The sequence below is a fragment of the Cydia strobilella genome, chromosome 21 (genome assembly GCF_947568885.1).
Source record: "Cydia strobilella chromosome 21, ilCydStro3.1, whole genome shotgun sequence".
NCBI lineage: Eukaryota > Metazoa > Arthropoda > Insecta > Lepidoptera > Tortricidae > Cydia > Cydia strobilella.
Window position 1 is genome coordinate 5492074 of NC_086061.1, and position 21642 is coordinate 5513715.

Genomic DNA, 21642 nt, shown 5'->3' on the forward strand with positions numbered 1-21642 from the left:
TCTACTTTAAAACCTAAATAATTAAAGAAAATTAGGTAAGTATCTCAGTAGTACAAAAGACATCAACGCGTGCATATTATATATGAATATTACTCATGATATTTCGCGCGTCATTTCCGACACCAGTCTTTTCCACTGGACCGCGGCGCCATGTGATTGGTCAAATTCATTATAATTGACTACAGCGTTGGCTTATGAATATTATATTTGAGTTGGGAGCCCATACATGAAATGTACCCAATTACAGTTTGGTATACGAAATCTTAATTCAACCATTACAGTCGACGAGTAGAAAAAAGCTTTTATTTAACTTTTAATGGTGATAAGCAAACTTTTTTTAATACTATGTTGGTGGCAAACAAGCATACGGCCCTAATGTTAAGCAGTCTCCGTAGCCTATGTACGCCTGCAACTCCAGAGGAGTTTATTAGTGTCTGCTAAATCCTTACATATAAAGCTAAAGCTTGACTGTAGCTTGGCTTAAGGTTGACTGATAGAGAATACCTCATGGTATTAAGTTCGCCTTTTGCACACTAAGTTTTTCTTTTGTGCAATAAAGTATAAAATAAATAAATAATCGGAAAAAAGCTGATCTGATGATGAGACCAGAAATGGATAATAGGATCCATTTGATAAAACCAAATAAAACTAATGGAATATGCATTTGGTTTGCGTGTCCGAATTTAGTAAATAACTGTTAAATATGACAGTAAGCGATACACAATTGCATCTTTTTTTTTTTAAACGTAATTTTGAAGTTTAATTCGAAGTATATGGTGCGTAGCCAACGTGCTAATCGTTAACGCTCCGTAGCAAACGAAACGCAAATGTCCTTGTCCCACTAATATGCAAGAGTGATAGAGAGAGATGACTACGCTACGCTACGGTGCGTAAACGATTAGCACGTTGGCTAGGCACCCTGAGCTGTCGTCGTAACCTTTCCAAAATTGCAAAATTTCCACATGGTAAAATTTCGAAACCTTTTTGGTAGTTTTTCGCAACGATCAAATCTGTAATTAGATTGTTGCTTCTAAGTTGCGGAATACTTTCAGACGTGCCCTCATACCGGGTGGGGCCTGTAACACGAGCAAATAATTTAAACAAAGATTACCTATACTCCTCAAACGATGACTGACACTTTTGTTAAAAAAAAATTAAAATTATGAAGTCTTTTTCGTACAAATTAAATATTATCTTCAATGTACGCCGTCATCAGTGTTATTGACGTTGCTTGTCACGCTTCATATATAACAAAATTTGCAATACATTGTGTCTTGGAATAAACTTTAAAGTGTGCTAAAAATCGAAATACAACTTATTTTTAAAAGTTGCTGAGTCGTTGGTCAGTTTGAGGAGTACAGTTTAAATCTTTGCTCGTGTTATACAGGCAGTGTTGGCCGTCCGTTAATTGCAATTAACCATTTACCAGTACAAATTGAACCGTAAACCGTAACGGACGGTAATGGTTAATTGCATTAACGTATCGGCCAACACTGGTTACAGGCCACACCCGGTATAGGTAATAAACTAATAACATAAGTAATGAACCATCACCCATATCAAAAAACATACATAAAATATATTAAATCATTTTTATTACATGATAACCTAAAAATGTTCGAAATACACTTTAATTTCAATCAATCATAATCTACGAGTCGCATTCCTCGCTCGCTTATTTGGAAACTTCATCAAAGAAATTTATTGAAAACAATTTCGTTAACGAGCCTTTATATTCCGGCGGTTAATACTGGTAGCCAGTTTCGGAGTAACAACATCCGACATACATACCGACAAAATTAACTTTGCGTGTTTAAAACAAAAACATACACTATTTTAAACCTCAACCCATCGACATAAGCGACACGTTACTTTATTTTAGCTACGTAAATCGGAACGGTTTCGAATAACTTTCTATGCGTCAATCAAGTAAGTACATTTGGCGGTAATTGATAGATTATCGGTAGCTCCATCTGCCGGCCAGTAGCGATACTACACACGACCTGTCAAAAGTTTGACTAACGTCATTTTTTACTTTTTTTGTTTTTGCCGCGCGTGGGGTCAACGGCTTCGAATGGGTTTGAGTAAGTGGCCTGCTAATTTGACATTTTGTTTTAAAAATATCTCATAAATCATACAGGAATTGATTTATACACTGGCATATGATTTTATATGAATAATTTTCTTTAGCTAGGTAACTTAGAGTAAAAAATACTAGTACTATTTAATAATTTTAATATGAAGTTTTAAGATCTACATATCTGAAGTTCTGAACACATACATTTAATTAATTTGCGGCAACTTTGCGGTCAAGCGACTTAATAATACATATAAAACGATTGCCCAGGTCTTCATATAAAATGAATACTTACTCTTTGAATAGTTCGTTAACGGTCATGTCAAAATATTTGGTGTCGAAACAATTTCGCGCCATCTAACAGTTTCTTTGTCTATTAAATATAGCTTTTATAAGGTTGAAAAGGTTAAAGGTTGATACTGGTTACAATTGGTGATTTTCCGGTCACACCACACGACATATTAAGTACAAAAAGGCCAAGTGCGAGTCGGAACTCGCGCAAGAAGGGTTCCGTACCATTACGCAAAAAACGGCAAAAAAATCACGTTTGTTTCATTTCACTTAAATATTTATTTTATTCGGTTTTTAGTATTTGTTGTTATAGCGGCAACAGAAATACATCATCTATGAAATTTTCAACTGTCTAGCTATCACGGTTCATGAGATACAGCCTGGTGACAGACGGACGGACAGCGGAGTCTTAGTAATAGGGTCCCGTTGTTACCCTTTTGGTACGGAACCCTAAAAATTATTGAAAATTGGCATTTTTAACATTTTCACCTTTTGAGGATGAAATTTAACCCTTTACCTACGGGTGTCAACCAGAGTTGCCAGTAAGGCAACACCGCTGCAGTACGGGTGTCAACTATAGTTAATCGAAGATATGTTCATATTCAATATTTTTTTAAATCAAAACGAGACCTTGTATCTTGGTAATAGCGGTCACATTATGCATTGGGATTAATATAGGTGCAAAGAAAAAAATATCATAATGTTTCGGTAGATGGCTCTGACATTAAACATATTTTTAAAATTACCGCTTTTTTGCTGTCAAATGAGGTTGACACCCGTACTGCAGAAGTGCAAATAATTGAACCCAATATGGCGCAATAAACTAGAGCAATACCTTCGGTTTCGTTTTCAGAAAAAAATCCGATTTCAGGCGGACACTAGTTATTGCAAACCTCAAAAAATTGTAACTAGGTATATATAGGTATTTATAAAAAAACTGATTATAGATTAAAGCAAACAACATGCGGTATTATCGCTAAAAAGCGAGCTGTTCAAGACATTACACTTCACTACATAGTATAAAACAAAGTCGCTTCCTGCTGTCTGGATGGATGTCTGTCCCTTGCATACATTGCTTAGATCTTTAAAACTACGCAACGGATTTTGATGCAGTTTTTTTAATAGATAGAGTGATTCAAGAGGAAGGTTTATATGTATAATACATCAGCATTGCACCCGTGCGAAGCCGGGGCGAGTCGCTAGTTGTGTATAAAATTCTTGCGTGTATAAAATTAATTAAAAAACATTTCCGTTTTTCTAGTTTTCTGATTGAATTTTTCCTCTTTTTGTTACAGAGCGAAGAGCAAAAATGGCGGCCGCCTACTGCGGGAGAAACTGGAAAAGATTGGACTGAACCTGCCGGCGGGGCGGCGGAAAGCTGCCAACGTCACTCTCCTCACTAGCCTAGTCGAAGGTGCATACATCAACAATTTATATAGTATTTTATCTACTCGTTAAGACTTCGTACACCAAACTATAATGGCATACTTTTCTCTATGGGCTCCCGATTCAACTATAATGACTTCAAAACGAAATGCTTTTAGAGAATTATCTATATTAGAGTATTTAGAGGACAAAGCAAAAGGATAGAACAAAAGACATCAACGGGCGTTTTAATGAAAAAGAAGCCCGTTGATGTCTTTTGTTCTATCAATTTGTCTACTGAGATAGTTACCAAATTTTTTTTTGGTTTAATTATTTCGCAAGCTTCGTGGCACTGCATTATTTGAGTCTAAATAAAACTGTATGAAATTATCTTTATCACGACTACAGAAAAACACTCAAATCGGTCTGACATTAAACTCATTCGACACTCATTCATAAGTTTTTCGGTTTCCAGCGGAGGCAGTGCACCTAGCGCGCGACTTTGGCTACGTGTGCGAGACGGAGTTCCCGGCGCGCGCGCTGGCGGAGTACCTCGCGCGCCAGTACGCGGAGCACGACGCGCGGCGGCGACGCGACCTGCTGCAGGCCACTAAGCAGGTAACTTCAACAAATAACCTACCAATAGTGTTGTGTTCCTGCCGGTGAGTAAGGTTGCCAGAGCTCGAGGGAGAGGAGTGTTAGGGTCGGCAACGCGCATGTAACTCCTCTGGAGTTGCAGGCGTACATAGGCTATGGAGACTGCTTAACATCAGGCGGGCCGTATGCTTGTTTGCCACCGACGTAGTATAAAAAATAATAATAATAATAACTTGGCTAATAGCATTGACTTATCTGTGGTTACCGCCTTTAGCGGCAGTGTAGTTAGAACGTCTTTGGCTATGTGCGAAAGAGTTCCCGCGGGATGAGAATACTGCAGTCCACCAGACAGGTCTGTATTGTAAACATAGTCCCCAGAATAGTAATCAATAGTATAGTCCCCAGAGTAGTATATAATCTTTATCTTATCTTATCTTTATGTACAGAAGCCTTATGTTAGCCTTATACTCTTGCTTGACCTTCAACCACAGAATAAATAATAGTACCAGGTACAGAAGTTTCACTCTCTAACAAAACGCGTCTAGGTGGCGCAACGCGAGCAGGCGTCCGTTCCGTAGCGGTGCGCGGCAACTACTATGACTAGACACCAAAATTGGTGTGGGCCGCATGTACTTGTAGCGACGCGACGAAATCGCGGAGTGAGCCACGCCTGTTCAGTTCTTATAGCAAATATTGGTGCTATCGATTAGATACTTCAGTTATGCTGCAAATCTACTATATGTGAAAAATCCTCGTATTTTCTCATTATGACCATTTCGTTTATAAAGCTATAACAATTTTTACGTTTCAGGTGACCAAGGAGCTAATGGATCTCCTGAACCAGGACCGTTCGCCGCTCTGTAATACCCGCCCGCCGCACCTACTAGAGCCGGCAATACAACGGCATCTAACGCACTTTTCGCTCATCTCACACGGCTTCGGTGGACCGGCCATCGTGGCGGCACTCACTGCTATACAGGTATACTTGTGACTGTTATCGCTGGCCTCTATACAATACAGCCGCCACGCTTGCCAGAGCTGGCCATACAACGACACTCACTCTTTCTCTTAATCTCACGTGGCTTTCAGCGGACCGACGGTCGTGACGACACTCACTGCTATTCAAGAATCTTTAGCCAGACCTGCTGGAAGTTTTTAAACTCACCTTTGAAACACACTTACGAAATTTAACATTACCTATCGTATCTCTTTTGTTCTAAGCGTCGTCCCTTACCTTTAGATCATGGCTGTAGTGGATTTATGACGAGTGACTGGATATTCTAATTGTTGACAAAAAAAATGCGAATAAACAAAAACTGGTATTTAAAAACTAGTAGGTGCTATCACAATTTATGATTTGCAGATTGTCTTATAAGGTGAAAATAGTGTTTTGTGATATAAATAATTTTTTTATTGTTTCAGAATTTCCTAAACGAGTCCCTCAAGCATTTAGACAAATTATACCCCCAAAGCGGTATGGTTTCGTCGTCAATGGACAAAACCAAAATGGACCCCGACATCAAGAAGTAACACCAACATAACGGCGGAAACGTCGGCCGCACCACAGAGTGTAACCATGTGACCAAGGACCTGTCCATACGGACGCGAATTACTTCATATCAATCATATCGTTCTACTGACAACATACAAAATTTAAAAGGAGATTGCGTATTTATTATTATGATTATCTTCGTTTGTGGCCCGCATACAAATAAAGTGCAATTATAATACTCAAGATTGTGAGATTTGTAAATATAGATTTTAAAATGAATACCCATAGTATTAATTAGCATTTAAAGTAGCATTAATTATCAGGCCATGATTTCGTGCTTTCGTCGAGACGAACTATTTTTATTACGAGGTTATGATAAATGCAATTACAAAAACTGCAATAAGTAAAACATATCAAATTGTAAATAATTTAATGTACAGTATGTATACATTACATACTAAGGGATAACATAGCATTTTCACCGGTCGTTCGAATTTAGAAAAAAACCTCTTTAGTTAAGGTTAGGTATAATTTTGCTAGTGACTCAATGTGAAAGTGTGCCAATTAGTTTAAAAACGGATACCTGTGTCCGATGATTAAGTATTTAATATTTATTATTATTCTCGCATGTATATAATAATTAATAATTATGAGTACCTTCTTGCCAATTTCTCAGTTCAAGTGTTTGTAGAACTTAATTACTTTGGAAATAAATTACAAGTGGAAAAATTCACTGTATTGGGTGGGACTTGAACCCACGACCACTGGATCACTAGTACAGTGCTCTACCATCTGAGCCACCAAGGCCGTTTAAGAAGTGTTAACACTTACGGTAGATCTCGCTAGAGCCTCCCTAATGGCTCATATATGGTGGAAATATTCGCTGCATTGAGTACGGTCTTGGTGGCTCAGATGGTAGAGCACTGTACTAGTGATCCAGTGGTCGTGGGTTCAAGTCCCAACCAAGACAGTGAATTTTTCTACTTTTAATTTATTTCTAAGCTTAATAGCATCTTTCGCAGACGTTTCTGCTTAATACAAAATTAATTTAAATTACTTTGTTGTAAAATGGTGTCAATATTCCAAGAACACGTAACTAAATAATTACTATTACTATTCTGTTTTTAAAGATTCGCAAAAATGATTCGACAAGATACGTACAAATTCGCGCTACTGAATATTTAGTTTGGTATAGTCTGCCTCTTCTCAAATGATTTTTTCGCCAAAGACCCTAATCTGTTAAACAAAAGCCTTTGTTCCTTTTATGCGTGCGCGTGCTCATTGTTGGTGAGCGCGTGACCATTGTGTTTCAGCGAGTGGCTTGCGCTCACTAACAATGGGCACGCGCACGCACAAAAGGAACAAAGGCTTTTGTTTAACAGATTAGGGTCTTTGGCGAAAAAATCATTTGAGAAGATGCAGACTATACCAAACAAATTATACCGTTTTTTTAGATTACACAAATGATTGTTAACTACAATTTAGAACGTTACTCATTGAAATAGTTAAAGAATAGCTGAAATGGAACTGAATTAAGAGGAAACGGGACGATGGCTTCTCCATACAAACGTAGTCCCCATTTTCCTCCCTGGATATTGAGATTATGGAAAATATTTATACATAAATTTAATGTATATTTACTATAGCCAAGTCCCTTTGATTGATTTTTTCGATTTTAAAATTATATTTAAAAAAATTGCGTGGAATTGGTTTTTCTTTTAACTCTTATAATAATCAAAGCATTGAAGAAGGCAGGCTACGGAAATATACATTAACAACATATTTTCCATAATGTCAATTACCAGGGAGGACTACGTTTGTATGGAAAAGCGGTCACCCACTTTCCACTATCGTCTTACCTGTTGATTTTTTTCAATACATTTCTTAATTATATATATCAGGCATCTGTCGATAACCAAAGCTAGGGTGATAATGTATATTTCCGTAGCTATGAATACCCATAAACTATGCCTTTTGTGATTAAATGAAAATATCATAAATTATCACTCATACTTGCTCAACATATTTAAAACTCAAAAATTATCTTTAATCGTGTGCCAAATGATACCTAATTAAAGTAATTAAACAAATTTATTAAACTTGACGTAGATAAGCTTTTCAAGGTTCCGTACCCAAACGGTAAAAACAGAACCCTATTGACTAAGACTCCATTGTCCGTCTGTCCGTGTGTCTGTCTGTCTGTCTGTCACCAAGCTGTATCTCATGAACCGTGATAGCTAGACAGTTGAAATTTTCACAGATGATGTATTTATGCTATATCAACAAATACTAAAAACAGAATAAAATAAATATTTAACCCTTAAATGCATAATGATGTATATATGCATCGTATATTATATATGTTTTTTTAAATACTATGATTTTTTTCTTTATTTTTCCCTCAATCTATACAACATGACACATCTATTTCAATTTATTAAAAAGTTATACAAAAAATCATGCATTTAAGGGTTAAGCGGGGCTCCCATACAACAAACGTGATTTATTTGCCGTTTATTGCGTATGTACGGAACCCTTTGTGCGCGAGTCTGACTCGCACTTGGTCGGTTTTTTTGTTACTTTTACCACCACAAAGACTACCGAATAAGTTTATTATTTTTGTAAGACGATTGAGAGTAAAATTACATTTTAACCTTTTGACGATATTGTGAGAATGCAACAATAATATCAATTTTTTAATTTCAATTTATTACCTTTAACCATTGATTAACAATAAATACAGTTCCAAACCATGAATTGTACAAAATTATGATTTTTGACGTTTAGTGTCATCAAAAGACTAGTTAACAGAGGTTAAAAGGTTAAAATGGTTGTCGAAGCAATTCTCTCAAAACAATAAGTTATAACACGTTCAATAAATCGTATTGGCAAATAAAACCGTACTTAGCCCTATTTTGTAAAGCTTCAAGATGTTCGACCGACATTCGAAACTAGGACCAGTAGTATCAAAGTTAGCAGTGTGATACGCTGTTTAGATATGGAACATATTAATTTGATTATTTATTAAATAGGGCTCTGAAGTGATTTCATTATACGTTACTTTAAGACGATAGTGAACTACCCCCCTGTATACAAACGTAGTCCCCGTTTTTCTGCCTGGATAATAACCATAATAAAATAAATAATAAATAAAATAGCCTTTATTTGCAGGACAAGGAACATTTGCACATTATCTCTCTATTATCTCCCATCTTTTGTATTCCTTGTCTGCTTGCCCTTCGGCAAAGGCCTCCTCCAACCTTCTCCACTCTCTCCGATCCAGTGCCACTCTGCTCCAGGTACGGCCAGCTACCTGCGCGATGTCGTCGCCCCATCTCGTTATTGGTTTCTTCGCCTTTCTTTTACCCTCTCTTGGATACCATTGGGTCACCCAATGGATAATAACCATAGCCATGCTCCTTCGTTTGGCTTTTTTCGATTTGTTTATTATTATAATGAGCTCTTATAAGTAATTGAGCGAAAAACGAATTCCATACAATTTTTTACGAGCTCTCAACTCTTATAATTATTTAAAAATCGAATAAAAACAAACGAAGGGGCATGGCTGTGGTTAAATTGCGTTAAAATAATTTCTATAATGTTTACCGCAAGCGCAAAAATAGACGCTGTGAGTTCAAAAAACATCCACGCTCTATTATCCTAATTACGAAAAAAAATTAAAATGTTTATATAGGACTTAAAGGGTTAATACCTATACAAAGAGGAAAATGGGAACTACGTTTGGTTTGTAAGGAGCAGTGAGCACGTGACGTTGTCCACTTTCCTCTTAACAATGCTTGTAGTGGTATATTTTATACTTTTCGGGGATTACCTCATTGTAACTTAAGGCTCTGTGAAGTTTTTGAATCAGGGTAAAATGGTGTCGCACATTTTATTTAATGCACTATGTTAATGTTAATTCTTTGGACACGGACTTTGGATACGTTTGGTTGAAGTGTAATGACGATTTATCGTCCTTATAGAGATATTTCTTGAAAAATATCGATAAGATTGTGTTTGTTTCATTTCCCAGAGTAAATGAATGATGTTATTTCAATATTTGTTTAATTTATTTCTCCTGATTTACCTAATTGCCCAAGCGTTAGCGAGGTAAAGGCAAGCCAGAGTTGAGTATTGCGGCCCCTGCTCAGTGTTCACTCCGGCCGGCCAATGAAAGCAAGCCGGAGAGAAGGCCCTGACCGACTCTCGGGGGTAAATGGAACCCAATTAACCTTTTCGACGCCGTGTCAAACACAAAAGCTCTGGATGACACGCCACGTCACCGAAGTGTCAATACTGAAATAATCGGTCACTGGCGTCCAAAAGGTTAATACGCCCAGATAGAGCAAATACATTTGACTTGTTTTTAACCGATTTATCTAATATACCTACTACATGAATATTGGAACTAAAAATATTCTAACAAACCAGCAGCGGGGTGTAATTTTCATGTTTGAATACATGAAAATTACACCCCGTTACATGATGTTCCGTATTTTTACAGGGTACATGGGCTATTTATAATGGGCCTACTAGCGACATCTAGTTTGTTATTGAAGAAATACTAATTTTAGGTTGATTAGTTCAATTACGTTTCACTGGTTTCACTAATCTTTTTTTGAAGTGAAACTTCTTATGGGACTTCCAACTGACAGCGTTAAGCGCAGCTAACTTCATAGCTTTATGCATTTAAAGCGTTAAACGCAGCTAACTTCATAGCGTTAAACGAAGTTTCACTTCTTCCGCGCGGAGGGACTCCACGCACTGTTTTTTTTTAATCTTATATATTTTGTAAACGTTTCACTAATCTTGATTTTCATAAAAATCTAGACAACACAACACACATGGTTTCGGAATTTTAAAGCTACGGTAAGGGTAAAATTATTAATTAGGTTATTGACTACAGCGATATCGAGGGCTACTAGCGCCATCTAGTTGCCAAAAGGCTAAATAAATTGTTGAGCAATACACTTTTCGTCAGTCGCGACACATGTGATGTGACATCTAGAGTCGAGTAGCAGTACTGATAGTTCCGCTATTTGACGCTAGATGTAGACTACGAAACAAAACCAATGTATGGAGTGAGCAGGAGTGAGCACTGTCTTCTTAATTATCTTTGGTTATATACGAACTTTACCGAACGTGTTCATAGTTTCTTATTTATTTCTGAACGTAGCCAGAATGTTAAAATGACATTGAAAAATTACCGCTTAAACACAATAAACACGGTGCCGTTGTAGCCTGTTCGCATTACCGGAGTAAAACAAGAATATTATAAGTATATTAAAATGGATTTAAGCATTGGTGAAATGGACGTCTGTGATGATGAACAATTAGATACGAAGAAATCCTACAAATGTGGTTACGAATTATTGGACAATTTAAACCTAGTGTACAACTCATCAAATTCAATCTTCATCTTCTGGAATAAGTACCAGTTATTTCTGTACGAAAATATGAATTTTGAAGAAGCTACAAGAATATTCACTCCAGAGTTTGTTGTGCATCAGATTATAATATCGAATAATTACTTAATTTGCCTAGACTGTCGTGGAAATGTGCACGTAACTTCGCTTAAATTCAAAAATACTCAGAAACGTTTGAAGACAAGTTTTTTGCCGCGAGAACGGAACATTTTAGGATTCGTTGAATATGGTGAATATGTAGTGAGTTTAAAGGCAGAATCAGACACTTATTTTCTGTGTTTAAATAGAATCAACAGTGATTTCCAAGCAAAAAGAAAGATCCCAATTTATTATAAAGGTGAGACTGGGCTACCACAGAAAACTAGTCAAGATAAATGCTTGCTAACTGTTTCCAAGGTTAATAGCCATGATGAAGGGATAAAGCAACTGTTTAGCATTAATCTTGTACTGAAGGATACAAATGTTGTAATTATGTCCTTCGACAGAATGAATGTATTTGCCTGTTTATTCAGTTCTAACATGGTGCAAGATGACATTCAGTTGATCAAGCTTTACTCATGTCCGTCTGAAATATGCAATATCCAAGCCATATGGTTGGAAGAACTTAATGTGATAATAGTTCTCAAATCCGGAACCATTTTAAAGCTTTCGCTTCAGACAGCAACACAAATGGTTGTTCCAATCCATTTAAACACTGAAGTTAACAAGTTTATGTTACTTAAAGATACATTAATATATACGGATGGTCTTTCTATGTGGAAAACCGAAAACACTTTTTCAAAAATAACTTTCAAACAATATTTCCTCAGGCAGGTTAAGGACTTTGTCAGGGTCGGAGACCAATTGATCTGCACCACATTTTCGAAACTCGTATATGTTATACCAGATGATGACGTAAGTTATCTAGAACCAGAATCGGAGCACTGTCCGGCTGAGAAATTATTAAACAATTCTGAATACCTGTACAGGTTGTTAGAAGAAGTGGATAGAAACAATGAATTGATTGAGAAACTCAATGAGGAAGGGAATTACATCACAGCATTGGCCTTATCTAACAGACAAGATTTAATGGACAGCATTTTGAAAAACACAATCACTGTTTATGAGCATTATGAGGATGCTGTCAAAGAAAATCCAGATTTAACAACAACTGAGGACTTAGAAGAGTATTTCAAAGCAGAATCAATTTACTTTCTCATAAAAATGAGAGTAATGCAAATGGAGCATTTAGTAAATCAAGTTATATCACAACTGTTTAAAAATTCAAAGATACACATGTCACTGTTTTCTGAAGACAAGCTATTGAAGACTAACAGCCTTAATGTATCAGACTCATTTTATAAAATAAATGTGTTAATACCTCTAGATTACAGAACTATGACAAATGTGTCAGTTGTTAAAGTAAACATCAAAATAGTCACTCATCTGCCGGGGGCTTTTGATTCTAAAGAACCAATGTGGACAACACTGTACTCAAAAGAAATTATTCTAAACTCTGAACACTTCATCAAAACAGATTTAATCTCAAGCAGACCAAGAAGTTTCAAGGAACCTCAACAGACAATTGATGACATGATTGCAAAAACTGCCAGTAATCAACATGGAAATCTTTTTAAATTCATCGATACAACAAATATATCAGGTTCAGAATTATCCATGTATGTTAAATTGCCAATGAATTACGCTGAAATATTTAAAAACCAGGAACTACTCAGTAGTTTAAATACAAGAAAAGCGGAGTATCTATCAAAACAACTTTCTTCAGAAGAGTTCTTGAAATCGAATTGTAACCTAACTTTTGAAATTGGAAGACATAAACTGGACGTTGAGATAGTAACAGACGATACCCCGGTACTAAAAGTGTCTGGTGCTGATATAAGCAAGGTGTTGGGTGTACGAAACTTCTTTGCCAATTTACTTCATGGAGATTACAAGACAACTGGATCTGATATTCAGTTTATAGATTATGCTTTTTATACCAATGTTGAGGTAGGTATAATTTGTACAAATTAGAAATCGATTCTGTATATATCATACTTTCATAGAAGTTTGACATTAATAATGACTTTGATTGGGCCGTATCAAAAGTATTAGTTTAAAGTAGACCACTAAAATAATTTAAAACAAAAAGGCAAAGTTATTTACTTAACTCATGAATTTACCCTTATCCTTTTTTTTTCAGAATTTGCAAAAGACCATCAAAGACAGCATGGAGAATCCACACACAGAGAATCTTGAAGACTTAGCTGAACAGTTACAGAAGATAATAGGGAATTTGCCAATTTGAATTCAATAAAAATGTTTTTTTTTTTTTTATCTGGTTTTTATGGAGGCTTTGGACACTCTAGGTGAACATGTCAGCCTCATAATAAAAATGTTTGAAGGGATCTTAACAGAAGTAAATTAAATTAGTTTCAATTAGTTTGTAAGCATTATCGTGTACTTTTATTATGTACCTATGTTACAACTTCTTGAATAAACGTCTTTTATTATTATTATTAAGTATATTTATACTCTGGCACACCCAAAACTCAAAATCAGTAGATAAATAGCGAAATTAAAATTGTCCCCTTTCGCGCCTACATTTTTTTAATTTCCCGCTATTTTCTACTGACAAAGTGGGTGTGCCAGAGTATAAATTATTTAAGACTACACACTGCGGCATAAGGCGGTCTTCACATACGATGCAGGACGTGCTCCGATGTGCGAGTGAGGCATCGCTATGCGTGCATATAGCTGTGTCGCTTACCTACACACCGCAGCGGCGGATCGGCATCAGTGTGCCCGCCTGTTGTCATAAATTGCCTATGGCCAGGCTGTTTACCATTTCACAAAATATCAGAATATCGTAAACAATCTTTTTAATATACTTTGTCTCGAATTTCTAAAAATATTCAATGTTTTATATTTGTACTCATTAATTCAGCTAATTTCTAGTCAGTTGTGGAAGTAGATTTATTTTTGTGGAATGGAAAACTGCAATTAGGATGCTAACTAGTGAGGACCCGGGTATGTCCATAAACTACGTCCGGACCCGGGTATGTCCTTAAACTGTCCAAAAGAGAGGTATGGGCACTGCGAATGACATCTCGCTTTGTGTGGTAGGGCACAGGACAGCGGACCTATCAAAGTTTGAGAGCTCAAGGCCACAAATCTCTTAAAATAGTTAGAATATATACAAAATGGTGTGTAGGAGTCGAGGGTAATGTAATAAAATAACAATAGTCCTGTTTCATACTGTTTTTATTAAAACCATATGCTTTGGTTTAATCAACATTGCCAATAGATGGCATTAGTAGTACAGTTATTTCATTACGTTAAAATAATGTGGTTGGAATATTATGATCTTACCCTGATCTGTTAAAAAAAACATGATAATAATCCTGGTTGAAAAATGTAATTTTTAACAAAGTTCTTATACTTCTATAATACATAGAGTAGTTAAGACGAAAGTGGAGGACGCGCGCGAAATCGCCTTTTGATACAAACGTGATTAATATTATTGAAAATATTTTGATACAGTTTGTTGTATATCAACCACAGCTAAGTAAGCCCCTACGTTTGATTTTTTTCGGACTTTTAATCATTATAAGAGTTAGGAGCATTTAAAAATTTGTATGAAATTCTTTTCGCTCCTAATTTTTACAATAATTAAAAAATCTAAAAAAGTCAAACGTAGAAGCATAGCTATGGTTAAATAATATACATCAAATTATGTAAAAATATTTTCCATAATGTCAATATCCAGAGAGGAAAATGGGGACTACGTACAAACGTATGCAATGGAAAAGCGGCCTCCCCTTTCCTCTTAACCAAAGATAGATATATATCCTCTTTGCTCTTAACAAGTTTTTGTGTATTCAACGGGATAAGATTTAAAGAAATATTGAATTTCATGTTACATAGTTAAATATGACTAGAATACTATGCTACATAACCAAAAACTAACAGTAAATAAGTTTTTGCTAAAAAAAAAAAAACATTTTTGGTAAGTACAAGCTTTTATCGCTGACTGTACTTTACGTTCCACAGGTAACTAATACACTTCGAGCCACATTATTGCTAAACTGCGTCCAGATCAAAGAGAATTAAGAAGACAGAGTGCTCACTCCATACAGTTTTGTTACCAAAACGACTTATTTTCGTAGTCGACATCTAGCGCTAAGTAGCGGAACTATCGGTACTGCTACTCGACAATAGATATCACATGTGTCGCGACTGACGAAGTGCTCAACAATTTATAACTAATATTATAAGCAGGAGTTGAAAATAGAGTTCCGGTTATAATATTAGCTGAAAATCTTTGAATCCGTTCGCCGCGAAATATATTGTCGAGTAGCAGTACTGATAGTTTCGCTACTTGACGCTAGATGCCGACTACGAAAATAATAGTCGTTTTGGCAAAGATAATATAACACCGTAATAGATGGATACAGTCTAAGGAAAAACGTGCCTCGAAATCACGAAAATTTGATTCTCGATCACATGGCGCCACTAGTTTTGGCCTACTCTCGTATAGAGGGCGTTGACTGTTTCGTTTGCTATTTATAATTTTAACGCATACCAGTGAAAGAACATGGGTCAAAATCATATAAAAACTATTAATGCAAATAAAAAAATCATTTATCCATATTTAAATACATTTTAACGTATTTTTATAAATCTTCATTTTTAGGTTTAGAGTATGTCGATAGATGGCAGTGAATTTACTGTGGTTACAAAATTTACTATGACAGTACCGCTCTATCTTATTATATCCTCATTGGTTTTGGTAACAAAACTGATGTATGGAGTGAGCACTCTATGTCTTCTTAATTCTCTTTGGTCCAGTTTAACCATCCTTGTAACGCAGACCTTAATACTAGTAACGTAAGGTTCATTTCTTCTTATCTGTGTCGTGCGTGACCACAGTCTCTTCGACCGTGTTTTCTAGCTCCCAATCTTCTAGGGAAACCTCTGTCAGATTGTGGAACTTCCCGTGCTTGCCGACTCCTGAAAAAAAGTACAATAGGCTAGATTCTGTCTAAGGGATAATGATATGTCGATCCGGTTTGTTTTGAGGATCAAATGTCTATGGCATTGCATTGAAGCTATACAATACAACATTCAGAAACGACAGTCAAAGTCTGAGAATCGTACACAACGCACAAAACGCCTCTTGCTCAACAGTCACGTCGCGCGATTACGAAGCCGTCTTGAAGTATGGAAAAACAAGAAAATTGCTATCTTGACAGTGAAATAAAGCAACCCCAAAAGAACAAAACTAGGGAGACCTATGCTGGCGCCATCTACCTACCTTTGACAGTTGCTTTCAACATTCATTTATTAAACCCTGGGACCCACCTTCTCAGTAGAAAAAGGCGGCAAATTTAAAACCGGACAAGTGCGAGTCGGACTCGCCCACCGACGGTTTCGTATTTTTAGTATCTGTTGTTATAGCGGTAACAGAACATCATCTGTGAAAATTTCAACCGTCTAGCTATCGCGGTTCATGAGATACAGCGTGGTGACAGACAGACAGACGGACAGTGGAGTCTAAGTAATGGGGTCCCGTTTTTACCCTTTGGGTACGGTACCCTAAAAAATTAAGGCGCGAAGAGAAAATTTGAATTTCGCGCCTTTTTTCACTGACAAAGTGGGTGTGACAGAGTATATGTACTCACCATCTTGGAATTTCTTGACGCCCTCCTTCAAGTCTTCCAGAGCAGCGCCCAGTAGACTCTGCATGACCGCCTCGTCCCGCATGGACTCTTCACTGTTCGGGTTCAGCTGGGAGTTAACCGCGGCTAACTTGTCCATCATCAGCGCGTTTTGAGGGAACTTCGTTATGGACTTGGCCAGCTTTATTGATTCTCCTAGGGCTGAAATAAAAAGGTTCCTTGTTAAACTTGAAGGTTTTCAATGAGGTTTGCTCGTCCAAGTAATTTACAGATGGCGCCAGCATAGGTGATCTGTCATTCTCTAGAATTGTGTTAAATTCTTGTTTTTTTATTTTATGCCCTGGATGCTCTTTAAACCAAATCTCGTAGAACAAAACTAGAGACAGGAAAAATCTATGCTGGCGCTATATATAGGTATGCAAAGCTTTTACAGTTGACAATCCCATTCTTGGGTTTTAATGGTATACTTTCTACTTAATCTTATCGTCACCAAGGTTTTTGTACGACCAAGGATTAGTACGTTATGTAGCTGTGTCATCATTCACCTCAACTCTCCTGCTGATACCATAAAAGCATGTAATAAACTTGTCCCAATCGCTCGCTAGATGGCGCTGTACCGTCAGCAAACTGGCGAACGACATGTCGACGTAGAATAGGTACTCGTGTCGATACGGCCTCACATTCGGCGATAGACTTCGGTCTTCATCATCAGATCTATTTTTGCTAGGGCATCGCGCGATGCGTGCCGTCGCGAGAGATGTCCTAAAATAAAACTGAAATCTTTGCTTAGAGTCTTAGGACTTAGACTGTATCCATCTATCTATAGGGTATATTACTGCAATGTTCTGCCACCAGAGTGCAGCACTAGCCTTTTTAGTAAACCATAGAGTAACTTATACATACTGTACCTTTAACAGCTTTTTGACAAATTTTCAGATAATAAAATATGACTTTGATGCATCAAGGCGGTTTGATTACAGAGGACCTACCTACCGGGAAACGCGAATCCGAAATTTCGCCATCTGCCTCTATCGCTCGAATATGCAAGTGACAGAGATGTTAGATATCGAAATTTCGATTTTCTTATTTCGCGATAGACCCTCAGATTGTGTTAGTACTTTAGTACTGTTAGTGGTGGCGCCACCTACACAGAGTTTCGTAGGGAATATTACGCGAAACTCTGCGTAGGTGGCGCCAATACCACAATCTAAGGGTATATCGCGAAATCGAAATTATAGGTAACTTTGTCGAGATATCATTCGCTACTTTATACACGGTACAGTGCCATCTAGTGACGAATTCAGTCAATGTTACTGAAAAGAAAAGACAGTTACCACAAAGAATAGGGAATATTACGCAAAACTGCGTAAAGGGCGTCACTAGCACAATCACACGGCATGCCGCGAAACGTGAAAATCGAAATTTCGGTTTCTGCCTCTCTACCGAATTTCGATTTTCGCATTTCGCGGTAGGCCACCTGTAAACAAACCGCCTTGATGCATCAATGTCATAGTGAAAACTAAGCATAAGTTACTCTACGGTTTAGGATGTGCACTAGTGCTGCACTCTGGCGGCAGAACACTGCAGTACATTCCCTATTTCGTACATTGACCTGTTCCTATCTCTATCGCACGCGCATCCCGCTCGTGCAATAATGTTATATTACTCTTCGAAGGCCGCAAAATATATGTCACACGCTCTGGCGGTCTAGCATAAGTTGCGTTCTCGCGCGCGACTCCATACATCTAGCGCGACTTCAAGTATGGACTCGCGCGCGAGAACGCAATTTATGCTAGACCGCCTGATGGCTCTTCAAATAAGATCGTGTCCGTGTGTGTACTATGTGAATTGTAAAAATTTGTTTGTCTGTGATGTCCATAATATCTGTGTGTTTGTCTGTTTGTTGTAGGTTCCCAGCCTATCCTTCCACAAGTTCAGTTAAACCGAACCTCGTCTCACAAATCAAAAGTCTACACACCTCGACATTGGCAGAATCCACCTTGCTAGACTTAGTGAGGAGTAAAGCCATAAAATAAGAAAAAAAAAAGATCGTGTCAGATATTTTTGCGGTCTTCGAAGAGTAACATATCATTGCAGGTGACTGTACAGTGTCTTTGATCGCCGGCATCATGGTTGCGGTCCCGCCCATCCTCCTAAGGTCCAGCCATACAAATGAAAAATCCAAAGTTTGCCACTGAAATTTGAACCTATAGTGCAGTAGGGAATACAGCTGATTTTATTTTGTTTGAAAATTGAACGAAACAAAACAAATGCAACTCTGTTCCAAATGAATATGATTTAAATTTCATCAAACTGTAGGACCTTGGGCCTTAGGAGGATATAATTATGCGCAAGCGATAGAGATAGAAACAGGCAGGTTAATTGTACTTCTTAGTGCTAACTGCTAAGCATCCTAATACTGATAATATTTTGAGAACATGTCACAGTGTTCGAAATTCCAAACTAATTTTAACCTAATAAATTTAATAATTTTTTTGGTAATAAATAATTGTATAATTGTATCTAACGTAGTTTTAAGTTCCTGCATGTACATGTTCGACTAACCTGTTATGGATTTCTTTTTATGTTTTTTTTTTATTGGATTGCTACTGTTTAAATTCTATTGACATATGTCTGTACGTATGTACATATGTATATGGTTGATAAATCGTACTCATCATCTTCCTTACCTGTGCCGGTAGCCGTGACTTTAGCAGCCAGGCCTTTTTGATGGGCTTCTGTCCCAGAGATGAGTCTGCCAGTCATAAGCAAGTCTAAAGCTTGTGACAGACCAATGAGTGATGTTAGTCTTCGGCCGCCGTACAGTGTTGAAGGTACTCCTGAAAAACCAATACAATTTATTATTACATTAGAGCTGTGAAATGTATTGGTTCCCATATGTTCCATGACTCTTCTCTTTCCGCACAGACTCTAATCTTTGTGATTATGAAATAGAAAATTGCTTATCTCTCTCTCTCTCTCTCTTATTGTCATTGTCTCTGTCAGGCAGTATAATACTCACCGAACCTACGGCCGAGGAACCCCATAACAGCGGTATCTTCTATGACTCGCAGGTCGCACGCCAGCGCTAATTCAAAACCTTCAGCCACAGCAAATCCAGTGACGGCGGCTATAGTCGGTTTATCACATAGAGGGCGCCGCAGGAGCCGTGACTGGAATGGATTTGCAATTAATAAATATTAGGACAAAATAACCAAATCCAAGTAGTCTAATGTAGCAATAAGAACAAAATACATAGTATTCCACCTTGGCTACTGGTCAGATAATTCTAGAACAGGGCCCCATGTGCCCAGAGTGCGACTTTGAACTTATGATAAGTTTGACAATAAAACATGCAACAAAAATACTTACAGCAGCATCTTTTAGCGTGTAATACCCCTTCTCATTCATCTCGTCCATATCAAACCCGGAACAGAACGAGCCACCCTCTCCATTGAACACCAGCACTTTGGCCTCAGCGTCCTTGTCAAACGCATCTATCGCCGCAGCCATCTCCCGCAGTGTGGGCTCGTCCAGACTGTTGCGAGTTGTCTGACGGTCTATATTCAGAGTCATTACACCGCCATACTTTTCAACTACAATATCTGGAAGCAAAAAGTTAAACTTAAACTAAAATACTGGCTTATCATGTTGCAATAGTGCGTCATGTCTTCCAAATTTAGAAAAGCTGTGCAACACGAATGTTTAGGCAAATGTAGCTATGTCTGTTGCTAAAATTATTCATGATGTAAGTATGAGTTGTTGTGACTTGTTGATCACACTTTGCTTAGCAATGCCTGTAGGTCTACATACACAGGCCATATGTAATGTAAATCGGGTCAGTATCCTAACTAATAACTATTTATATATATGTTATAAGAAACCGAGGTAAAAACCATTGTTATCCAATCCAATGGTAATTCAATTTTTTTTAAATATTTGCTACATAGAAATTAGGAGGTTTTACGGAAATGTGCAATTTGTTAGTTTGTTGCGGAAACTTAAAACAAGAATTTAGAGCAATTTAATGCATTTATAACTTCGTTCTAAAAACCAAGATAACCTTACTTTTTTTTACCGCTGCTTCCTCTAGCTCCGGCTTAGGACTTTCTTTATCTTGAGACTTGGCTTTTGCATCGCTGGAGCTCAATCTTATTGCGCTTAACCGAATGAACGATAGATTTGAGGCCGAAGCCACTTTCTTTATTAGCATTCTCATTTTTAAACTTGAAATAATATTGCTTTTAAATAAGTTGCTATGTATAGCTTGAGCTTTTTTTTTTTTTTTTTATCCTATCTGGCTTTTACTCCCCGCAATTTTGCACGGGGTGAATTTGCCAATGTCGGTTTTTGACTTTCACACGTGAGGAGAATGTTCGGTAGTCTGGGAGGTGTGGTTGGGAAAACCTAAAAACATGCTAAAAACGAATAATTGTTATGAACATCACAGACAAACACATGACGAATACAAAAATTAGTAGAAAAGCGGGAAGTGGGGGAGCTTGAGCTTAGTGTCAAATTGTTTTGCCGCTGTCAGCCTGTCAAATCTGTCAGCTGCGCTGCTCGTTCAAAAACGTCAAACTAATCAGCGAAATCGACTCCACACTCGCGTTCGCGGCTGCGCTGATTAGCGAACTAGACTCCACACTCGCGTTTACGGCTTCGCGCCGCGATTCGCGCACGACTGTGGAGGGAACTTTAGATTGATTTAAATAAGTAACTAGTTAATAATCT

At 37.4% G+C, this 21642-nt stretch overlaps 3 protein-coding genes across 6 annotated transcripts in view; 2 read left to right on the forward strand and 1 right to left on the reverse strand.

Moving 5' to 3' along the window:
• Positions 1-6505, forward strand: part of LOC134751021 (transcription factor AP-2-epsilon) — an 81298-nt gene extending 74793 nt beyond the window's left edge. For 2 of the 4 annotated variants that reach the window (XM_063686343.1, XM_063686345.1), the window contains 4 exons: positions 3664-3782; positions 4209-4351; positions 5142-5309; positions 5753-6503. In XM_063686343.1, coding sequence (XP_063542413.1) covers positions 3664-3782; positions 4209-4351; positions 5142-5309; positions 5753-5860 — 538 coding nt within the window. In that variant the 3' untranslated portion in view covers positions 5861-6503. Of the gene's footprint in view, positions 1-3663; positions 3783-4208; positions 4352-5141; positions 5310-5752 lie in introns of all 4 variants that reach the window. The other 2 variants (XM_063686344.1, XM_063686346.1) reach the window with 2 other exon arrangements.
• A 4547-nt stretch (positions 6506-11052) lies between these two features.
• Positions 11053-13627, forward strand: LOC134750923 (uncharacterized). Its single transcript, XM_063686176.1, has 2 exons — positions 11053-13237; positions 13431-13627. The coding sequence occupies exons 1-2, from the start codon at positions 11111-11113 to the stop codon at positions 13533-13535; spliced, it is 2232 nt and encodes a 743-aa protein (XP_063542246.1). The 5' UTR covers positions 11053-11110; the 3' UTR covers positions 13536-13627.
• Positions 13628-15819: 2192 nt separating this feature from the next.
• On the reverse strand, positions 15820-21173 carry LOC134751201 (probable enoyl-CoA hydratase). The gene is made up of 6 exons (XM_063686582.1): positions 20977-21173; positions 20281-20513; positions 19931-20081; positions 19599-19748; positions 16912-17109; positions 15820-16240 (listed from the first exon to the last, which is right to left on the reverse strand). The coding sequence occupies exons 1-6, from the start codon at positions 21125-21127 to the stop codon at positions 16125-16127; spliced, it is 999 nt and encodes a 332-aa protein (XP_063542652.1). The 5' UTR covers positions 21128-21173; the 3' UTR covers positions 15820-16124.
• Positions 21174-21642: the final 469 nt, after the last annotated feature.